At 38.3% G+C, this 19978-nt stretch overlaps 1 protein-coding gene across 1 annotated transcript; it reads right to left on the bottom strand.

The window, feature by feature from the left end:
- Nucleotides 1–396: 396 nt before the first annotated feature.
- LOC122304721 lies at nt 397–5327 on the bottom strand. The gene is made up of 6 exons (XM_043116991.1): nt 5125–5327; nt 4818–4968; nt 4319–4679; nt 2076–3979; nt 1206–1674; nt 397–521 (listed from the first exon to the last, which is right to left on the bottom strand). Exons 1-6 carry the CDS (start codon nt 5325–5327, stop codon nt 397–399), a joined length of 3213 nt encoding a protein of 1070 aa, XP_042972925.1.
- Between the last annotated feature and the right edge of the window lie 14651 nt (nt 5328–19978).

Raw genomic sequence — 19978 nt, 5'->3', positions numbered from 1 at the left:
ATCAACAGGGATTTTACAAAAAATAAACAAAAAACCAAAAAAATTTCTGTGATCAAAGGAAAAAACAAAGAAAAAATTAACAACATAACACAATTACATCCTAATATAATGAAGACCCCACATATCCGTACGAACTAAACCACAAAGGATTCCCCTATCAAGAGCCAACCCTGTAAAAAACTTACCTCTATTAAAAGCCCCTTCTTTGGCAAGATAGTCTGCAACCATGTTTGCTTGTCTAAAAATATGTTGGATGGAACACTGTAAATCAGCAAACAAACTCTGGATGTCATCCCAAAAATCCCACAAATACCATAAACTGCATTTACCAGCCTGAATCCATTTCACAATAACTTTTGAATTGGACTCCACCAAGATGTCCCGAATACCCAACTGTTATGCCAACTTTAACCCATCCAGTAAAGCTCTCCCCTCAGCAACATTATTGGAGACTTGCCCATAATGAATAGCAAAACCTGCCAACACTCGACCATCATGATCTCTAATAACCCCTCCGCCACCTGCTAATCCAGGATTTCTGAGCGAACTACCATCAACATTGAGTTTATACTGACCTCTATTTGGCTTAATCCAAGCTATAGCTTTCATACTTTTTTTTCTAACATGAGAAAAAGGGCAATTTAATTCCTGTAAAACCTTGATATCATTTGCATGCAATCTATCAAATTTGCGATGCGGAGAAAAAATATCAATTAACATCAATTTAATCCTTCTTACCACACCCTTCCAATGAGTAAACTTTCCTTCTATTCTATGCTCACACCGTGCTCTCCACAAAGCCCACGTGATAATAATAGGTAAGATACCATGACAACAACTTACTTGAGAAGATTCTGACGCTCGAATCCACCAAACATTCATAACCACAGTCTAGTTTTGGAGGTTAGGCAACCGAACCCCCAAAATACCTACAAAATACCTCCAAACCATAGCAGCCAACTCACCACTACAAAAAATATGATCAATGGATTCTTGTTGTGGTAAAACACAACAATGACATTTTGAAGCTAGAGGAATACCTAGCTTAGAAATGATATCATCCACAGGTAAAACATGTTTTTTAGCACGCCAACAAACAAAAGACATTTTTTTTGGAACTAAACTATGCCAAAGCCATTTTTTCCAAAGACAAATAGTTCCAGTCTCTCTAATTAAATGCCAAGCAGATTTGGTAGAGAAAGTACCATCCGGATTAGGCTTCCAAATGCGCACATCTGAACCACCTGAGATATGAATTGACGAAGCAATTATTTTCTCAACCATCTCTTCCGACACCAGCAAACGCGATTTGACCACATCCCATCCAGAACTATTTAAAATATTAGCCACCAATAAATTCTCATCGGCACTAATCTCTTCTGTATTAGCAATGGCCCCATCCCCCAACCAATTATCAAACCAAAAATTACAAGCACCACTTTTAATCAAAAGACATGAATTCTGTTGCACAATCGGCATCACAGATAAAATACCTTTCCAAAATCTTGAACCTGTGGAATTATAAAGAGCCATAGGGTGCTTATCAGCCACATATTTCCTCAGAAAGAATTTTGCCCACACCGAATTCCCCTCCAACAGTTTCCAAGCAAATTTCATGAAAAGAGACCTTTGCACATCATGTAGGTTCCGAATACCCAGACCTCCTTTCTCAACCTGCAAACAAATATTTTTCCAAGAAACCCATTTTCTTTTTTTTTTATCATCAGTTGAATTCCAAAGAAAATTAGAGAAGATACTTTTGATGGCCTTGAAAACACCCTTAGGCAGATTCATAACAGAGAGAACATGAATTGGCATACTAGATAAAACATGTTTGAGAAGAATAATCTTACCCCCAAAAGAGAGAATGTTACTCTTCCACCTAGCCAATTTTTTCTGCAACTTTAACAACAAAGGTTCAAATAATTTGATAGTCATCCTTCCCACATGTAGCGGAACTCCCAGATAAGTGCATGGCCATTTCCCCTCCATAAAACCTGTGATCCTGAAAGACTCCAATTTTCTAGCAACAGAAAACTTAGAGGGAAAAAAATAGATGACTTAGCTGAACTGACCATTTGCCCAGACATAGATTGGTACGCTTGCAAAGTCTTCATAATCTGCAGGAGAGATCTTTTACCCCCATTTGAAAAAATTAGCACATCATCAGCATAAAACAAATGAGAGATCAGAGTACCTCCATTAGAATTAAAAGGCTTTACTCTTTCCTGTTGAAAATCAACATTAATCATACGAGAAAGCAATTCTTGAGATAAAATGAAAAGATAAGGCGATAGGGGATCCCCTTGCCTAATACCACGGGAAGGTTTGAAAAAGCCCTTCAAAGAACCATTAAGCATCACCGAACACATAGGAGAAGAGATACAATTAAAAATCAGGCCCCTCCAATGATATGAGAAACCCAACCTCCTCATCACCTCCAACAAGAACCGCCAATTTACCCTGTCATACGCCTTTGCCATTTCAATTTTAATCATAACATTACCACCTCTCACTTTCTTGTTCATACTCTGAACCATTTCTTGAGCGATAGAAATATTATCAAAAATGCTTCGGCCTTTAATAAAGGCTGATTGTTCCTTAGAGATTATTTTCTTCATAATTGGTTCCAACCTATTCACCAGAACCTTGGATAAAATTTTATAAACAACAGAGCATAAACTGATAGGCCTGAATTGCGAAAAACCCCTTGGGTCATCCACTTTCGGTATTAACACAATATTGGTGGCACCAAAGAACGTAGTTAAAGGCTTACCCTCAAAGAATTCAATTGCCAACATCAATAAATCTTCTTTGATAATATCCCAGGCATGATGGAAAAAACTAGTAGAAAACCCATCAGGCCCTGGGCTACTATCTTGTGGGATCGACCAAAGCGCCTCCTTAACCTCCATCAAATTTGGAACTCTGCAAAGAAATTGATTATCATCCTCAGTAATAATAGAAGTTATAAGATTCATACCAGGCTCCTCAAAAGACACTGCCGACATGGTTAATTGCTGCTGGAAGAAATCAACAGCCCCCTCAAGGACTGCTTCACCGGATTCAAGAACACTACCATCTTCAAGAATCATACTCTCTAAAGCCTTAAATTTCTTTTTACATCTAAGAGAAGCATGAAAGAAAGCTGTGTTTTCATCACCTTCACAAATCCACTTAACTCTGGATTTTTGACACCCCATAATCTCCTCTCTATGCAAATATTGGAGATGCTTTTGCTTACATCTCAAAAGTTCAACTTCCATATCTTGAGTATAATTTTGCTGTACATTATTCTCCAACACAAGGAGCTCCTCTTCAATGACTTTAAGATCTACTTCCACTTTACCGAAGACCTCCCTATTCCATTTCTTCAACACTTGTTTTAATTTTTTTAATTTTCTACTAAATTTCACCATCGGGCATCCTTGAAATTCTTGCCTCCAACACTCACTTACCACACCTAAAAAATCCTCATGCAAACACCACATTCTTTGAAAATGAAAAGGTGTAGGACCAACCCTCCTATCAACCCATAAAGAGGTAACCATAGGGCAATGATCAGACGAGGTTCGAGGAAGATACATCAAACAACTGTTAGGAAAACTGGATAGAAAACCAGTATTCACCAGCACTCTATTAAGCCGAGCCCAAATTCTTCCACCCCCTAACCTCCCATTACACCAAGAAAAACGATTACCAGAAAAAGGAAGATCAACAAGACTACAATCTTGAATACAACTATTAAACTCATCCCGCCCCCGAGAAGACTGACAAACTCCACCAATTTTCTCACCTTCCGACTGGATAATATTAAAATCCCCACCAAGAAAACATGGTATATTATCACCACCATCTAAATCCTGAAGATAAGACCACAGGACCCGACGTTGTTCTTGAAAACAACTTGCATAAATAAAAGTAGCCAACACTCTAGAATTACCAAGAGAGAACCAACCTGAGAGAGCTTGAGCCATCACTGAATGCAGTTGAAACTCAATGCCATCAGTCCAGAACAATCAAACTTTACCATCTGCTTCCACATTATTATAGAAATTTGGAAGATGTAACCACCGTGCCCAATGAGCACACTTATTAACAGAAAGAAAAGGTTCTAAAATTGCTACAACTGATGGATGGTATTTATTCTTAATCTGCCTCAAACTTGCCTTCGAAGAACAAATCCCTCTAATATTCCATACAAGAATATTCATCAATTAATAGTGTTTATTGGAACGTGTCATTCATTCAAGAACAACAATCGGTTTTTTTTCTTTTTTCCCACAATATTTTTTTTTCCTCGGAGCTTCAATCTCACTATCCGACTCATAACACTTGGTAGCCAATTCTTCAATCTCATCCTCATTATCATTATCAGTCAAAGAATGTGCTAAAAAAGGATACCGTAAGCAATTATCATTACCTATAGCATTGTAGCAAACTTCTCCTTCAAGAGCTTCATCAATCAGCTTTAGAAAGCTTCTAGGGGACCCACAGATTTCTACCAAATCATCACCCTCTTCCTTTTCACCCAGATTTTCAGCTTCCTCATACCAAGACAACTTTCCAGCCGATTGGTCCCTATACACATTCTGTTCCGCTACACGTTCTTCCTCCGGTTCCATCAGCCGAATGGCTTCAGTCATCTTCATCCCATTCTCCTCCAAGAGAGCTTGAGGCTGTAAAAATAAAACACCATTAGAATCCATAAATAAAATCTCCAACTGATCAGACTAAGCAATACTCTATTTCTGGGCAATCCGATCCAGAATTTGTTTCCGTCGTCCACTCGGTATTTCCTTCTCCTCCTCTTCAACCTGCACTTTCTCTTCTGTTTTCTTCTCCCCTACCACCTTCCATACTTTGGTCTCTAACCCCTTCCCATTGGCAACTGAATCCACTTTCTTTTTCCCCTTCAAATTATACTGACTTTTCGATTTGCAGGAGCCTTCCGAATGCCCCTGTTTTCTGTACCAGTTACAGTACACCGGCAGGTTCTCATATATAACCTCTTAAAAAATACTGCTCTCCAGCCCAGGTGATCCTATCCAGAAATGCTTCTTCAACGGCGCCGAGACATCCAACTCAACACAAATTCTAGCCGCTTCCAGTCTGGTAACACACAACGTAGGATTATCACATTTCAAGAATCGGCCAAAACCATCACCAAAACTCTTCAACATGGATGTTTGGAAGTAATTCGGAGGTAGTCCAGGTAGTGTAAGCCAAACAGGGACGAACAGGGGTTCATCTTCTTCATTAAAACTCGGAGTCCAGTGGAAGATCTTATATGGAACACCATTCACGTCTGAGCATCCTCTAGCCATAACAGATACAAAGTCACCCTCGTTAATCAATCAGACCAGTATATTCTGAGTGTTTCTCAATTGACCAACCACCGGCATCTCTTTAATACCCCATCTACTTTTAATAAAAACTCTAACTTTGTCCAAAGAAGGCCAGCACCGTTGAAACTTCAAAACCATAGCAAACCGAAAAGGCTCTGCTGATTTCGCTACTTCAGCCTGAGAGAATGTAAAGAACATCTCCCCATCCACAAACCGGGGTTCACGAACAGATATGTCCATGGAAGGCAGAGGTTGTGGCCGGTTAGCCACCACCTCTTCAAAACCCCTTCGAAAACCAACTCCAGCAGCATGCAACGAAGAAGAAAGACCAACTCCAGCCACCATTCCAGGCACCCCCAATGGCTGGGCAGCAGAGGTCAAGGACGGCACTACAGGGTTTTCCATGCAAACCCTAGGGTTACGTAGATTCTAGAGAGAATCTGGCCATGTCATCATACGTTATATTGCTTATTTACCATGTTGATGAAGATGCCTTTGAATTTTTGGATTGTTTTGCAGATGGAAACCCCAGTTTGAAACTCTACCGCCACCAAATATACTTAAATCTTCAGAGAAAGAAGTTCCCTAGTTGGAACTGGAACCACTTCCTCTAGATTTAAAATATGTGTTTCTTGGTCCTGAAGAAGACACTTTTCCTGTGGTGATTTCCTCAAAGTTAAATCAGAAGGATGAAGCCCAGTTGATTGAAGTCTTAAAAAAGCATTGAGGCGTAATTGGTTGGACAATAGCTTACATCAAAGGTATTGATGCTGCTGTTTGTACCCATAGAATCCATCTTGAAGATGATGCTAGACCGGTTTGTGATGCTCAATGTAGGCTCAATCCTACCATGAAGGAAGTTGTTAAAGAGGAAGTGCTTAAGCTGCTTGCAGTGGGTATCATTTACCCCATCTCAAATAGTAAGTGGGTAAGTCCAACTCAAGTGGTACCAAAATAATTTGGTTTAACTATTGTCAAAAATGATAAAAATGAGTTGATTCCAACTAGAATGGTTACCGGTTGGAGAATGTGCATTGATTATAGAAAACTTAATTTAGCCAGTAAAAATGATCATTTTCCTTTACCATTCTTGGATCAAATTTTAGAAAGAGTAGCTCGTAATGCATTTTATTACTTCTTGGATGGATACTTTGGTTATTATCAAATTGTTGTAGCGCCTGAGGACCAGGAGAAAACTACTTTCACCTTTCCTTTTGGCACCTTTGCTTTTACCAAAATGCCTTTTGGTTTGTATAATGCTCCAGCTACTTTTCAGAGATGCATGATGAGTATTTTTTCTAACATGATTGGTGATATTTGTGAAATATTCATGGATGACTTCTCTGTTTTCGGGAATCATTTGATAGTTGTTTGCATAATTTGGCACGTATTCTCCATAGATGTGAGGAAAAAAATCTTTTACTTAATTGGGAGAAATGCGAATTTATGGTTACTCAGGGCATTGTCTTGGGACGTATTGTATTCTGGGATCATCTTGCAAGACATCCTCTTGCACTTGGGATAGCCTTTGTGCTATTCATTTTTTAGTGAGTCAACCAAACCGTACAACTCTTGGAATTAATCCAATCCACCACTGCTTTTGAATCACATTCTATTTCAACTTGGGAAAAACCTTTTCCTTACACAGTTTTATACATTCCAAAAGTGCTCTAAACTCTACTTCATTATTAGTACCATGGCCAAAATTATGTGAAAAGACAACCAAAAGCTGTCCACCATAGTCTCGAATCACCCCCCACCACCAATGCTGCCTGAATTACCCCTGTAGCTACCGTCCATATTCAGCTTTACCCAGTCTTCCTTTGGCTTCCTCCATTGAACAATCTGAGATTTGCATGATTTAGATACTGGTACGTTAATGTCCAAAGCAGCTAGAATCTCAGCATCTATATGAGAGGCATCTCCTCTAACCAGTCTCTTGGACAAAGAACGAAGCTAGGCCTTCACTGCACGTCCAATAGTCTCAACCAAATCAAGTTGTCCCTCCATGCGCACCTTGCATCTACAAGTCCATAGCTTTTAGAAAATCAAACTTGGTAAGATACCAATAAGAAATTCCCTTCAGGTAGACTTTTGAGCAAAAGCAAACCAATGCATTACCCTTGACCACCACGAAGAATGTTGCACTCTCGGCAACCCCAGTGTAGTCTCTGTAATTCCCCATAATTTCTTAGCAAATTCAGCCATGCATAAAACATGATCATTCTATTCTTATTTGGCATCCAGACTAATATATTCGCACCTCCTTTACCCGCAACAATGAGACGTGTAATTTCATCAACCTTTTGTATACCCACCAACTAAACAAAACGTGTTATATCTCATCCGTCTTCAATCCATAAATCTTTGATACGCAAAGAAAAATTCATCACTACTTAAGCATATGTGTTGGTAAGAGAACAATTGTATATGTTCTTATGTTATTACATATGTCATGCTATGGCTTGTAACTTCATGTATGTTTGTTACACATTTTCTCACATCACAAAATTCTTATGTATTACACATTCAGTTCTATCATGAAATTTTTATCTGTTACACATTATGTTCTATCACGATATGTTTATTTGTTACACATTTTATTATATTATGAAATGTTTATTTGTTATACTTTTTTTATCACAAAATGTTTATTTGTTACACACTATATTATGTCACAAAATGTTTATCTGTTATGCATTATGCCATGGCATGAAATGTTTTCCTGTTTCATGATTATACCATGTCATTGATTTCATGTATATGTCACGTTACATTTCGTCAGGTCATCTATGATTTCATTTCATATTACGTCATGTCTTGAGTACAAAGTGTATCTTGGAAATAGATTTTCCACGTCAAATGAAGTCTGTCTATATTTATCACGACCCTAAGTGCTTAGATGAGATAATAACCTAGTATAACTCCTTTGTTCAAGCTAGAGTGTCTAAATTAGTGTAAAATCCACTAGGTTGACAAAGTACCATCAACAAATTTTAAATAGAGTTTAATTAACTGGTCACTGCAGAGAAGTTAGGCACTAACACCGATGGCACCTCCCACACATTGAATTTCATGTTATATGTACTTGTGCTAGTGTAGACACCTGTCACATGATATATAACTTACGTTTTCCAAAGCATGTGTAGATACCTGTATTGTGATGTCAGCAAGGACACATAGCTCAAAGGGAACCGTATAGCACCCATATGTTCGTATTTATTAATCATGTTTAATCATTGAACAAGATTCCAAGTTCATGTATTTCAAGTTTAAACTCATGTTATTTGAAGTTCAAGCTTATGTTATTTCATGTTTAGTTGACGCTCAAGTTCATTTCATGTCAAGTTTAATTTTAGTTTAATTTCAAGTTCAGTCCATGTTCAAGATCCTTTCATGTTAGTTCAAGTCATGTCATAATATGTCATCTTAATTGCCAAGTCACATCAACCTTATTTATGATCATATTATGCATTCATGCTTTTATTATCATGCATGCATATTTAAACTGTCTATTAAGTTATTTGTTAGCTTGTTGAGATTTTATCTAAAATCTCATCGTGGTTGTCCCAACTACTATTTTGAAGGTAGAAGATGTGTTAAGACCAGTAGATACAATGGACAATAGCCAACTGGAGACAATCGATTAGGCATCATAGGCATGATGTGGAGGTTAGCCTCCTTGCTCCAAGTCATAGGTAGTATTATGGCATCCCTAGTAGATGATCTAGGAACTTTGTCTTCTACACTTATGTTGTACTCGTGAACGTATATCAATTTAATGGTAAAGTACTATGTTTCAAAGTTTTTGGGATATATCTCATTTGGTGCATAGTATTACTGGAAAAAAATTATCCGCTGTGAATATTGCATATTACTAAATGTATGCTATGTGTATTCCATCTCTAATATTCATGAACGGGGGCAAGTAACCTTGTCTTGCATGTCTCAACTCTTCAAAGTCCATCAGATCTCATGTAGAATTTGGGGGTGACACAAAATGGTATCCGAGCAATACATCTCTAGGTCAAAACCACATGTTGCTATGAATTGCACAGAATATTAGGAATGAATTTTAGTCTGTGTTAATCTTGAAATTCTTGAGTATAAGAGTTATTATGTGGTTTTGATACAAGTGCCCGTGTATTTCAGGAAATGACACATGACGCGCGGTAGGAAACCTAGAAACCTTGGTGGAGATATCAACCAAGATAATAAGAATTCCCCAATAGATTAAGAACAAGAATTTTCTGAAGCTATACATCTATTGACTGACGTACTTAAACATCAGTAATAACGGTAAGTGCATGCACCTAGACTTGAAGTTTCTAATCCACTGTTACTCGAACTTTTCCAATAATGAAGGACCTCTAAAGGCAAAGAAATGAATTACTGATCTTGAAAGGATGTACGAGATATGTGGATGCACTAAGGACTAAAAGGTTTTATATGCTTGATACCTATTTCAAGGAGAAGTTGGAATTTGGATGGATACCTGAAGGCATCTTCTAATATGTGAACTAGGAACCTTTGTTGAATTGACATGGGAAAGATTCAAAGAAGAGTTTGATAACATATTCTTCTTGGATTTTGTCAAACAATAGAAGGTGTAGGAGTTTGCATCTTTGACTTAGGGCAGTCTAATTGTGGAGCAGTACACTGCTAAGTTTATGGCCTTGGGGAGGTTCACACCTCACCTAATGTCTACAAAAAGAATGCTGGTGCAAAAGTTTCAAGGAGAACTTCAGCCTAGGATTTATAGTCAAGTAGCCTATTGATTCACTCAAAATAATGCTTCCAAGTATAAAAGCACGTTTAAAATATAGTGTGAGTGCCCAAGGTCATTTCCACAGGGTCAACTATGTTAACATAACCCAACAAAAAGTAAATAAGTAAAAAAATATAAACAAAGTGGGGGATAAGATATGGTAGAACAACTCCTCTTTATGAAAGAGGTATGTTATCAAATACGGAAGAGGGGCTATAATGCAATGGATTGTAGTGAATGTAGGATGATTTAGAGGTGAGACAAGTGAAACATGAGTTCAATTCTCCTAAGAATAATGCAACTGTAAGAATCAGATTAACAATGTTTAAAGTTGAGACAATAAAATGTAGAGTGTGAGTAAAATCTTTAAAATTGGAAAATATTTGTTAAAAGGAAAATACTAGGGATACACATTCAGGGTTTCCTCTATCATCAGGTTATAATTGTTGGGCGCATCTGTTTATGTTAACTTAATCAAAATAATAACACTTAAGAAATAAAGAACAGGAAAACTTAGATAAAGGCACCGAATGGAATAAATCCTTTACTTCATTATCATCCATTTTCATCTCAAGACTCATAGTGGATAGATCCTTGATTATTTCAAGGTCCTGATGTGTCGTGAGTCTACAACAAGTCAAGAACAAGAGATTTATCCAAACCGATAGTAAATAAGGCATGAACATACAACAATAGATTTGTATCAAGTATAATAGCAACAAATAACCATCAATAATGATGGAAGGAAACCCCTTCCTCTGCAACCCTGGCTATAAAAATTAGCCCAAATCATCCTTTGATAGATGATTTGAAAACCCTAAAAAATAAGGATAAAAGTAATTGTTCTGAAAAAGAAATCGAGCTAAAGATTCCAAGAGTGGACAAGAATCGATCCCCCTCTGTGGTGAATCTGAGGCCTTTTTATCCTCTCCCTCCATCATCTCCATCTTCTAACTCTTCTAACCGAATCCTCTCAGTTTCTCGGTTCTGCCCTCTAAGGGATGAGGCGTTCCTCAATCGTTCCTGATGAATGAAGGCGAGTTACAGCAGAGGCTTTCATGCAGGCCCTACTCATTGGGTCTGGGCTCAATGGTGGGCCATATGCTGATTTTCGGCTTTTATTATTAGGACTAGGCCTTAATACCTGCAAGCAGAACATTCAGCCCATTAAACAAGTAAAATAGTACATTTATCCTCTTAATTAGCAATTTCAAAGGTCCAGGATTTTGTCTGAGAATCTTACAGTTAATCTCACTTTTTGGACTATTTTATCTTGATTTCTCTCAATTGTAAGCAGATATTATAACCAAAATATCTTGACAATCACCTATCATCGAATGGAAACTTACCATGAGTTGGTAAATTTTTATGCGATAGTAGATGCTGAGCAAAGAGGTCTGGCTATCCAGATTAATCCCAAAAGAAAGAGGACCATGTTGTTCATTGCAAGCAGTAGTGCCGAGAAGAGAAGATCTTTTCCCAACCCAGCTAAAGACAAGGGAATAGCAATAGAAAGATAGTCACCAACTTTCCACACATAGTGCCAAACTGTGGAAAGCATGACACTGGAGAGTGCCATTATGGATATGGAGTTTGTTTTCGATGCGGAAAGCCCAGACACTTGAAAAGAGATGGTCCCAACACCACACAAAGTAGTGGAGTTGGTGATAAATAGCTAAGGCCCCACATCCTAGTGCACACGTTTATGCTTAACCCTAGGTGATATCGATGTTGAAGCATCAGAGACGGAGGAAGCTGGCATCATCACTAATATTTCCTTACTCTTTTACATTTGTTTTGGTATGAATGATATGATTGGTATTAATAGTGGTATCCTGTTATATTATTATTATTAAACATCAACCTATTAAGGTTCATGGCTTGTGTACTATTTGATTCGAGCACCTCATAGGCCTTTGTGAACCGAGTTATCACCTCGAAGAGTTGTAGTCACTTCCTGACAGGAATATAGCTAGCTTGTACCCATTTAGTTAAGGATTTTTCCATGGAGATAGAAGGAAGGAAAATGAAGGCTAACTTGTTAGTATCAGTCAAATGGAGTTTGACCTAATCTTGGGGGGATGGATTGGCTATTCAAGCACTATGCTAAGATGGATTTTCAGAAGCAAGAAATAGTGTTTGAACCTCTAATTGAAGACAAGATGAGCTAAAGGCTAGAAGTTGTATGCCAAACTCAGTAAGTGTGAGTTCTAGCTTCTTGAAGTGAAGTTTCTAGGTTACATAATCTCTAGTAGAGAGAGTAACAATAGACCTCAGTAAGATTGAAGCAGTATTGAACTGGCAAAGACTGACTAGTGTGCATGAGATTCAAAATTTCTTCGGACCAGCTAGTTATTACAAAAGGTTCATGGAAGGATTTGCTAGTTTGTCTGGACCACTCACCACCTTGAATAAGAAAAATGGGAAGTTCATCTGGAGTGATAAGTGTGGGGCGAGTTTCTTGAGTTGAAAAAAAGACTTACGACAGCACTGGTACTTACACTACCGGAGTCTCTTAAGTCTTTTGTAGTGTATAGCAATGAATCTAAAGCAGGACACGAATGTGCGTTGATGTAGGAAGGGAAGGTAGTTGCTTATGCTTTACGTCAATTGAAGGATCATGAGTAGAACTATTCTACTCATGACTTGGAGTTAGCTACATTGGTTTTTGCAATTAAGATTTGGAGACATTATTTGTACAATGAAAAGTGTGCAATTTTCACATATCACAAAAGCCTCAAGTACCTTTTTGAGCAAAAGAACCTTAACATGAGGCAGAGGAGATGGTTGGAACTAATTAGTGACTATCAATGCGACATCAAATACCACTCTAGAAAGGCCAACGTGGTAGTTGATGCTTTGAGTCACAAGAGCAAATCGGAAGTCTTCTGTTCCACTGTAGTCAGGAAGTCATTATGATCGCAGTTCAAGACTTCATTCCATTGGATTGGGAAGAATAGACCTTTAGAAGGAAGACAACAGACTTGCGGAAGTCATTAGAAAAGTTAATTGGTAGAAAGGATCGAAGGACTTCAGTAGCATAAAAGATGGAACTTTGTATTATAAGAACCAAAGAGTCATTTCAACAGATCAGGAGTTGAAAGAGAGGGTGTTAAAGGAGGCACATAACACTCTTTACACTGCCCATCCTAGAAGTACAAAGTTGTACCAGGAACTAAAGCAGCATTTTTGGTGGAAAGGAATGAAGAAAGCTGTGGCTGAATTTGTGAATAAGTGTTCACTCTGTAGACTAGTTAAAGTAGAACATCAGAAGCCAGTAGGTGAGTTGTAATCACTACTAATCCTAGAATGGAAGTGGGAAGATATCTCGATGGATTTTTTGGTGGGTTTTCCATGGATCTCAACTGAGAATAATACTATCTAAGTGATACTTGACCATTTGATGAAAAACACTCAGTTCATACGCATCAAGAATACATATTATTTCAAAAGATTGATGAGAGTTTACATATCACAGATTGTTAGATTGCATGGAGTGCCTAAGACAATCATGTTAGATAGAGACCCCCATTTTACATCTTTATTCTGGCAGAGTTTGCAAAATTTGATGGGCACTAGTTTGAAGTTTAGTAATGCCTATCATTGACAAACAGATGGGCAAATAGAGAGGATGATTCAAATGTTAAAAGACATGCTTAGAGCCTGTGTAATGCAACATGAAGGAAATTGGGAGAAACAACTACCTCTGGTAGACTTTGCTTATAATAATAGCTTTCAAGCCACCATTCAGATGGCACTGTATGAAGCCTTGTATGGTAGAAAGTATAGATTCCCACTGTATAGGGACAAAGTAGGAGAGAGTAAAGTAATTGGACCAAAAGTCCTATAAGAGCTAAAGGATCAAGTCCACACGATCAGAGAAATGATGGAAATGGCACAAAGTCGACAAAAGAGCTATGTTGGTAACTGAAGGAGGAGTATAAAGTTTGAAGTTGAAGGTTGGGTTTTTGTGAACGTATCTCCTATGAGAGGAGTAAGTTCATTTGAGTTAAAAGGCAAGTTGAGTCCAAGATATGTGGGACCCTGTGAGATAGTGGAAAAAGTGGGAGCAATTACATACTATCCGGAGCTACCAATTGAGTTCCATGGAATCTATAATGTATTCCACATGTCCTCGTTCAAAAGGAGTTTTGGGAATCAGATGCCAGCAGTGGTAGACCCCGATAGCAAACTTTTGCAATCCAACTTGACCTACGAAGAAAAGCCTGTACAAATAATTGATTGGAAGGAAAAAGAATTTTGGAATCACAAGATCACATTAGTCAAAGTACTTTGGCAAAATCATAATGTTCAGGAAGCAACTTGGGAGAAAGAAGTGGATATACAAGCCAACTACCCTCAGTTGTTTGGAACCTAATCTAGTCTTGTTTGTCTTTGTCTCAGCTTAGTTAATATTTTTATGATTCACTTATGTATGGGATTGATTGCATCAAATATTGTACTTCATTTGCTTGGATATCGAATAAAGTATATGTTTTGTTCAAGACTTTTGTAGACCATTTGTAGTGTATACTATGAATTATTTTCTCAGTTTTGCATGTCTTTTTGCAATTCCATGGCATGCGAGCAAAATGCTACTAGGAAACCAACCCTTTTCATACAGCTAGCACGATAAATGAGGGAAGAACATCATATGAGGCAACTTATTGAATTGGAAAGGCAGATAGTTGCCCATTGGCAGAAGATTGAGGTGACTTGTTGAATTGGATAGGTGGGTAGCTACCTATTGGCAGAACTTCTACCCTAATTTCTCGACCCTTTTTGCACAACGAGTGTAAGAAATGAGGGAAGAATTGCATAAGAGGTGACTTGCTAAATTGGATAAGTAGATAGTGATCTATTGGCAGAAGATTGAGTGCTAGGAGCACCATCGCACCCACATAATGGATATAGATAGAAAGGTGGTAGGTTATGAGAGAAGGGTTTTGCCTCACGAAGAACGTTACCCACCTCTTCACCCAACACTTGAATGGTTCAAGATAACTTTAGAGTGGTTTTAGTCTGTTTGCATGGTCGGTGTTACCACTCCCTTTGGTGCTAGAACGCGATTTTGTTTATTTGAGATACTTAGGATTGTGAGAATGAGAAACTATTTTCACCATTAGAGTCAAATGAATATTTATGATTTTATAGCATAATAAAACAATTTTAGATTTCTGGAATAATGCTTGTTCGAAAATGCATTTTGAGTTTTATAAATGATTTGCCTTTGAGGTTTGTATGGTTATTTAGAATTTTATAGTGCAAAATTTATTTGCATTTTTTTTTCAGAGTGAATAGTGTAACGCCCGTCCTTATGATGGGTCTTTTAGAAAATGATTTTAAGAAAATAGACAAGAATTACGGTTCATTTTTAAATTTATTTTCCTTCCATTCCAGGATACAAAAGACTCTATGTTTATAAATAAAATATGTTTCTTAATTTAAAATGTTACAGTAAAAAAAAATTAAATTTCTAAATTAAAGTCTCTCGTACAAAACATAGGCTATCATGCCCTTCCCCTTGGGTTGTGTTCGTCCTAAAGCGTCATGCTCATCTTGTCTCTGGGAGGGCATATATAAAAACTAAAATGAGTCGATCACTCGTAAGCATTACTTAATATAGTTAAAATTTAACAACATAAGTTTTCAGTCTTGCATTCATCACTCCATACATATCATACATAGACATTTAATTAATTTTAAAACGTTGCGAGGTGGGATTTTTCTTCAAAAAGGGTTTTCTTCTCTTAAAACAGTTCCCCACACCTCACTACCTTCATTTCTTAAAGAGTTTTATAATGCATACATCTTTTCTTAACGTGCATACATTCTTTCTTATCACTTTCATTAGCGATTGCACACTGTTATGCCCAATGTGTGAAGGTTAGTGGTCTTTTGGACCCGATTCCATCCGTGGCCACTGGTTAGGAATCCATTATGTTAGGGTGCAGTACTGGGTGCACTACCAGTACTACTTACCCGGTATTGCAATCTACCCAATCCAGTCCTTCGATACCTTTATCCGTTCATTCATGGCCGTTATATCTTTTCATACATCAAAACATTTAGTCCTTTCATTCATTTCAGTTCTTTCAGTCCTTCAGTCTGTTCATTCTTAAAAGTGATTTAAAAACATGAGTTTAAACATCATCTTTCATAGCATCATTTAAAACATTAGTTCATAGGGAAATTTCAAAACACTTTCTTTGCATCGTTTAAAGCATGAGGCGTCAGCCTCACATTTTATTTTGTAAAAATACATACAATACTTACTACGTATAACATTCATTCACATGCATACACTTAATACTTTGGGGTGCGTAAAAAGGGATTGCCAAGAAGGGTCATTACATACTTATACTTGAAAACTTATACTTAGCATTCTTTCATAGAACATGTTTCATATCATTTTGTAAAGCATCGTAAAGGAAAAGCATTTCATTTTCATTTATTGATAAAACTCTATAAGAGTATGAACATAATACTTACCTAGACTCCATGTCATACTCATTCCATGTGCGTGTCAGATAGCAACCTACATGCATACACATAATCTTAACGTTATTCTCTATCTAATGCATAAGTAACTATACTAAAAATAGAACTACACTTCACTTGGAACACTCTCCGTCCATCCCTGGGTTCTTACGTGCTATTTATTATGCTAAAACCTTCAGGGTCCATTTACCGTCACTACCTTTGTGTTTCACCTTGGGGTTAAGACGTTAAAATCTTCATCTTACTCTTCTATTAACCCCATTCCAAAGCATGACTCAAACCAACTAAGTCATGCATCCGGTCCTAGACAACATACCCAATACTACCTTCTGCTTCCTAGCCCATACTCAATCCTTATTCCCAACCATACATGCCACATGACTTTAAGCCAACTCTAAGGCTTAAACATCATGCAACCATGCTTAGGGTAGATTACCAATTACATATGATAAATCCGTTTGGTACACGTGTCTCACCAGATGGACATTTACCTAACTCTTTATCACCTAAGATCAACTTATAGTCTAATGAACGCTCGCTTGTATAAACAAATTCATACTTTGATACCAACATCTACTCAAACCCAGTCAGCAGGACCTTCCTACTTCCCTGCCCGTTTACAAGTTCATCCCAACACTTGACACTACATGGCTCCATTCACTACTACATCTCCATCACGTCACGCAACTCGAGACAAATTTCAAGTTACATTATTGTGATAACCCGCTCCTTCTTTTTTCTTTAATTATTAGCCTCGTTCTATGTGTCATACCCTGATTGCGTGTTTTAAAAGATATATAGTGGATTTCAAAGCAAAATAGTTATTTTAAAGCTTATGAATATTTTAAATATTTTGGAAATATTTATAAGTGATATTTCTAGTATTATCGAATTAAACTGGTTTTTAAATAACACAATTATAATATTTTAATGAGCTCTAAAAATATTATAATTGTGGATAATTATTTACATTAAATATTTTAAGTCATTTAAAATATTATGAGATTTAACTTTATGTTGAAAATTCTAAATTTAATTTAAATGCTTTTATAATCTTTGAGTAATTAACGAGACTTTATCATATTAAATAATGATGAAGGAATATTATTTTATAAAATTTAGTTTCTAAAATAATATTCTATCTTAATTCCTATTAGTGTTTTATTTAAAATAGAACACTTACGTGTTTTCAAATCATTTTTTAAACTCATCGATAGATTGTTTTGTAAACCCCGAAACGAAGGACTTGGATTAAATACTCAAGCCCCTAGCCTTGCTCCCTCACTTTTTCCTTTCCTCTTTCTCTCTCCTCTCCCTCTCTCCCAACCCGACGTCTCTCTTCTTTTTCTCACCATTTGGTTGCTTCTTCCAGCCGGCGCCACCACCAGCTGTAGTGCTCAACCTCCATTACCAACAACTTCCTTCCCCGCCAACAAGCTTCTCCTCCCACCAATGCACACCACGGCAGACTCTCTCTCCTCCCACGGCATCTCTAGCAAAAATGGGTAAAAACCCATCCCTCTCCTCCTAGCGCTACAGTACACGGTAGCTATAGCCTCACTGTAGGTCACTAGCTAACCCTCACCCTCCAGCCAACATCCCCTCTCACCAGCGAGCTCCCACGTGCTCTCTCTCTCCTCCTAGAGCAACTTGGCTAAAATGAGTTTCACACCGATTTCCTCCTCCTAGCACCACCGTACATGGCCAAGATGGTCAATGAACACCGCCAACGACTACACCACCTTATGGGCTTCCTCTCCATACTCTCATTTCCCCATATCTCTCTCTTTCTTGGTTGGGTCTCTACACCCACTTACACTCGGTTGCACCACCATGCACCGCTACCCACGGTACCTCACCACCACCATCATGTCCCTCCCATCACCATGACCTTCCCCAACATTTTCATGCCCAACTGAGCTACACACAACTCTCACTCTCCCCCACTCTTTCACGGCTTATCCTTCACTTCAAGGTCTGATCTGTCGCCATGAGCAACCGCCCAACCACCACCTCGCCACCGTAGCTCCACTACACCTCCCTCAAGCTCTTCCATGCTTAGCCATGATGTTCAGCCCATCCCCACCTCCCTCACGCACTCTCTTACCTTCGGATGCACTATTCACGACGTGATGCGACTAGGCTCCGCCAACTTAGATCGCCAAGAGGCCACCTTGAGCCTTTCCAAGACCATGCCTAGTTATTCTCAAGCCCAAATTGCCACTTTACGTGGTGGATAGCCACCGTGCGCAGTGTAAACTGCCACATGCAACTCCTCCAATGTCTTGATCGTGACGTGCAACGAGCAATGCATGGGTTATCCCTTCGCTGGTAGAACCCACTATCTCTCATTATTTATGCTAATATTAGTTGGTTGGTTGGACTGTAGACTGTGTAGTTAGTAATTGTGGAGTTCGTTGCATAGTTGTGAAGGAAATGTAGTTGTGAAGTGTTGGGTTTGACTGTGTAGTGTGTTATGAAGTATGGGTGTGAGGTGTGTCGTAGTTGTGACGTGGCATACTATTGTTAAGGGAGTACACGTGGAGTGTGCTCTGCGTCATGTAGTGACGCACCGTGTGATGTGCATCGCGATAATAAGTGAGGTAGCGAAGGGAGTATGCATGGTGTGTACTCCATGTCGTGTAGCGATGCACTATGAGGTGTGCATCCTAGTGATGTGTGGCATAGAGTGAAGAGAGTACATGTGGCATGTGCTCTGTGTTGTGTAGCGGTATCGTAAGGCGTGTCGTGAATAAAATGATGGTTGCGTGGTTGAGGTGACGGGTGTCAGATGTAGCGTTAGGAACTGGGAACTGTGGCCTATAGTCCAAGGTGACGGGTGTCAGATTGTAGTTGACTTATGGCTGAGAGTATGTGTGAAGTGGTAGAAAAGTATTAGAGAGTGCAGCGGAAGCATGACGAGCGTCGTGACATGACTTGGGATTTGTCTAGAGGTACGTGACATGATAGAGGTGCATTTGTGGATGCAGTCCTCTCGTATCAAGTGTTGGGATGAACTTGTACAGGGCCAAGAAGTAGGAAGAGTCCTATCAACCGAGTCTGAACAAGTTGGTATCGGAGTATGGAGCTAATTTATACAAGCGAGCATTCATTGGACTTATAAGTTGGTCTTAGGTGAAAAAAGGGATAAGATAAATGTGCCTCTAACGAGACATGTGTGCCATACAGGTTCACCATATATAATGGGTAATCTATCCTCAGCATGGTTCCATGGTGTTTTAGCCCTAGAGTTAGCTTAAAGTCATATAACCTGCCGGGATGGTAATGAGGATTTAGTATGAGCTAGGATACATAAAGGTAGTAATGGGTAAGTTGTCTAGGATTGAGATGCGTGACTTAG

The sequence above is a fragment of the Carya illinoinensis genome, chromosome 3, assembly GCF_018687715.1.
Source record: "Carya illinoinensis cultivar Pawnee chromosome 3, C.illinoinensisPawnee_v1, whole genome shotgun sequence".
Lineage (NCBI taxonomy): Eukaryota > Viridiplantae > Streptophyta > Magnoliopsida > Fagales > Juglandaceae > Carya > Carya illinoinensis.
Note: the sequence above shows the minus strand (reverse complement) of the source record. Positions and strands in the feature narration are given on the sequence as shown.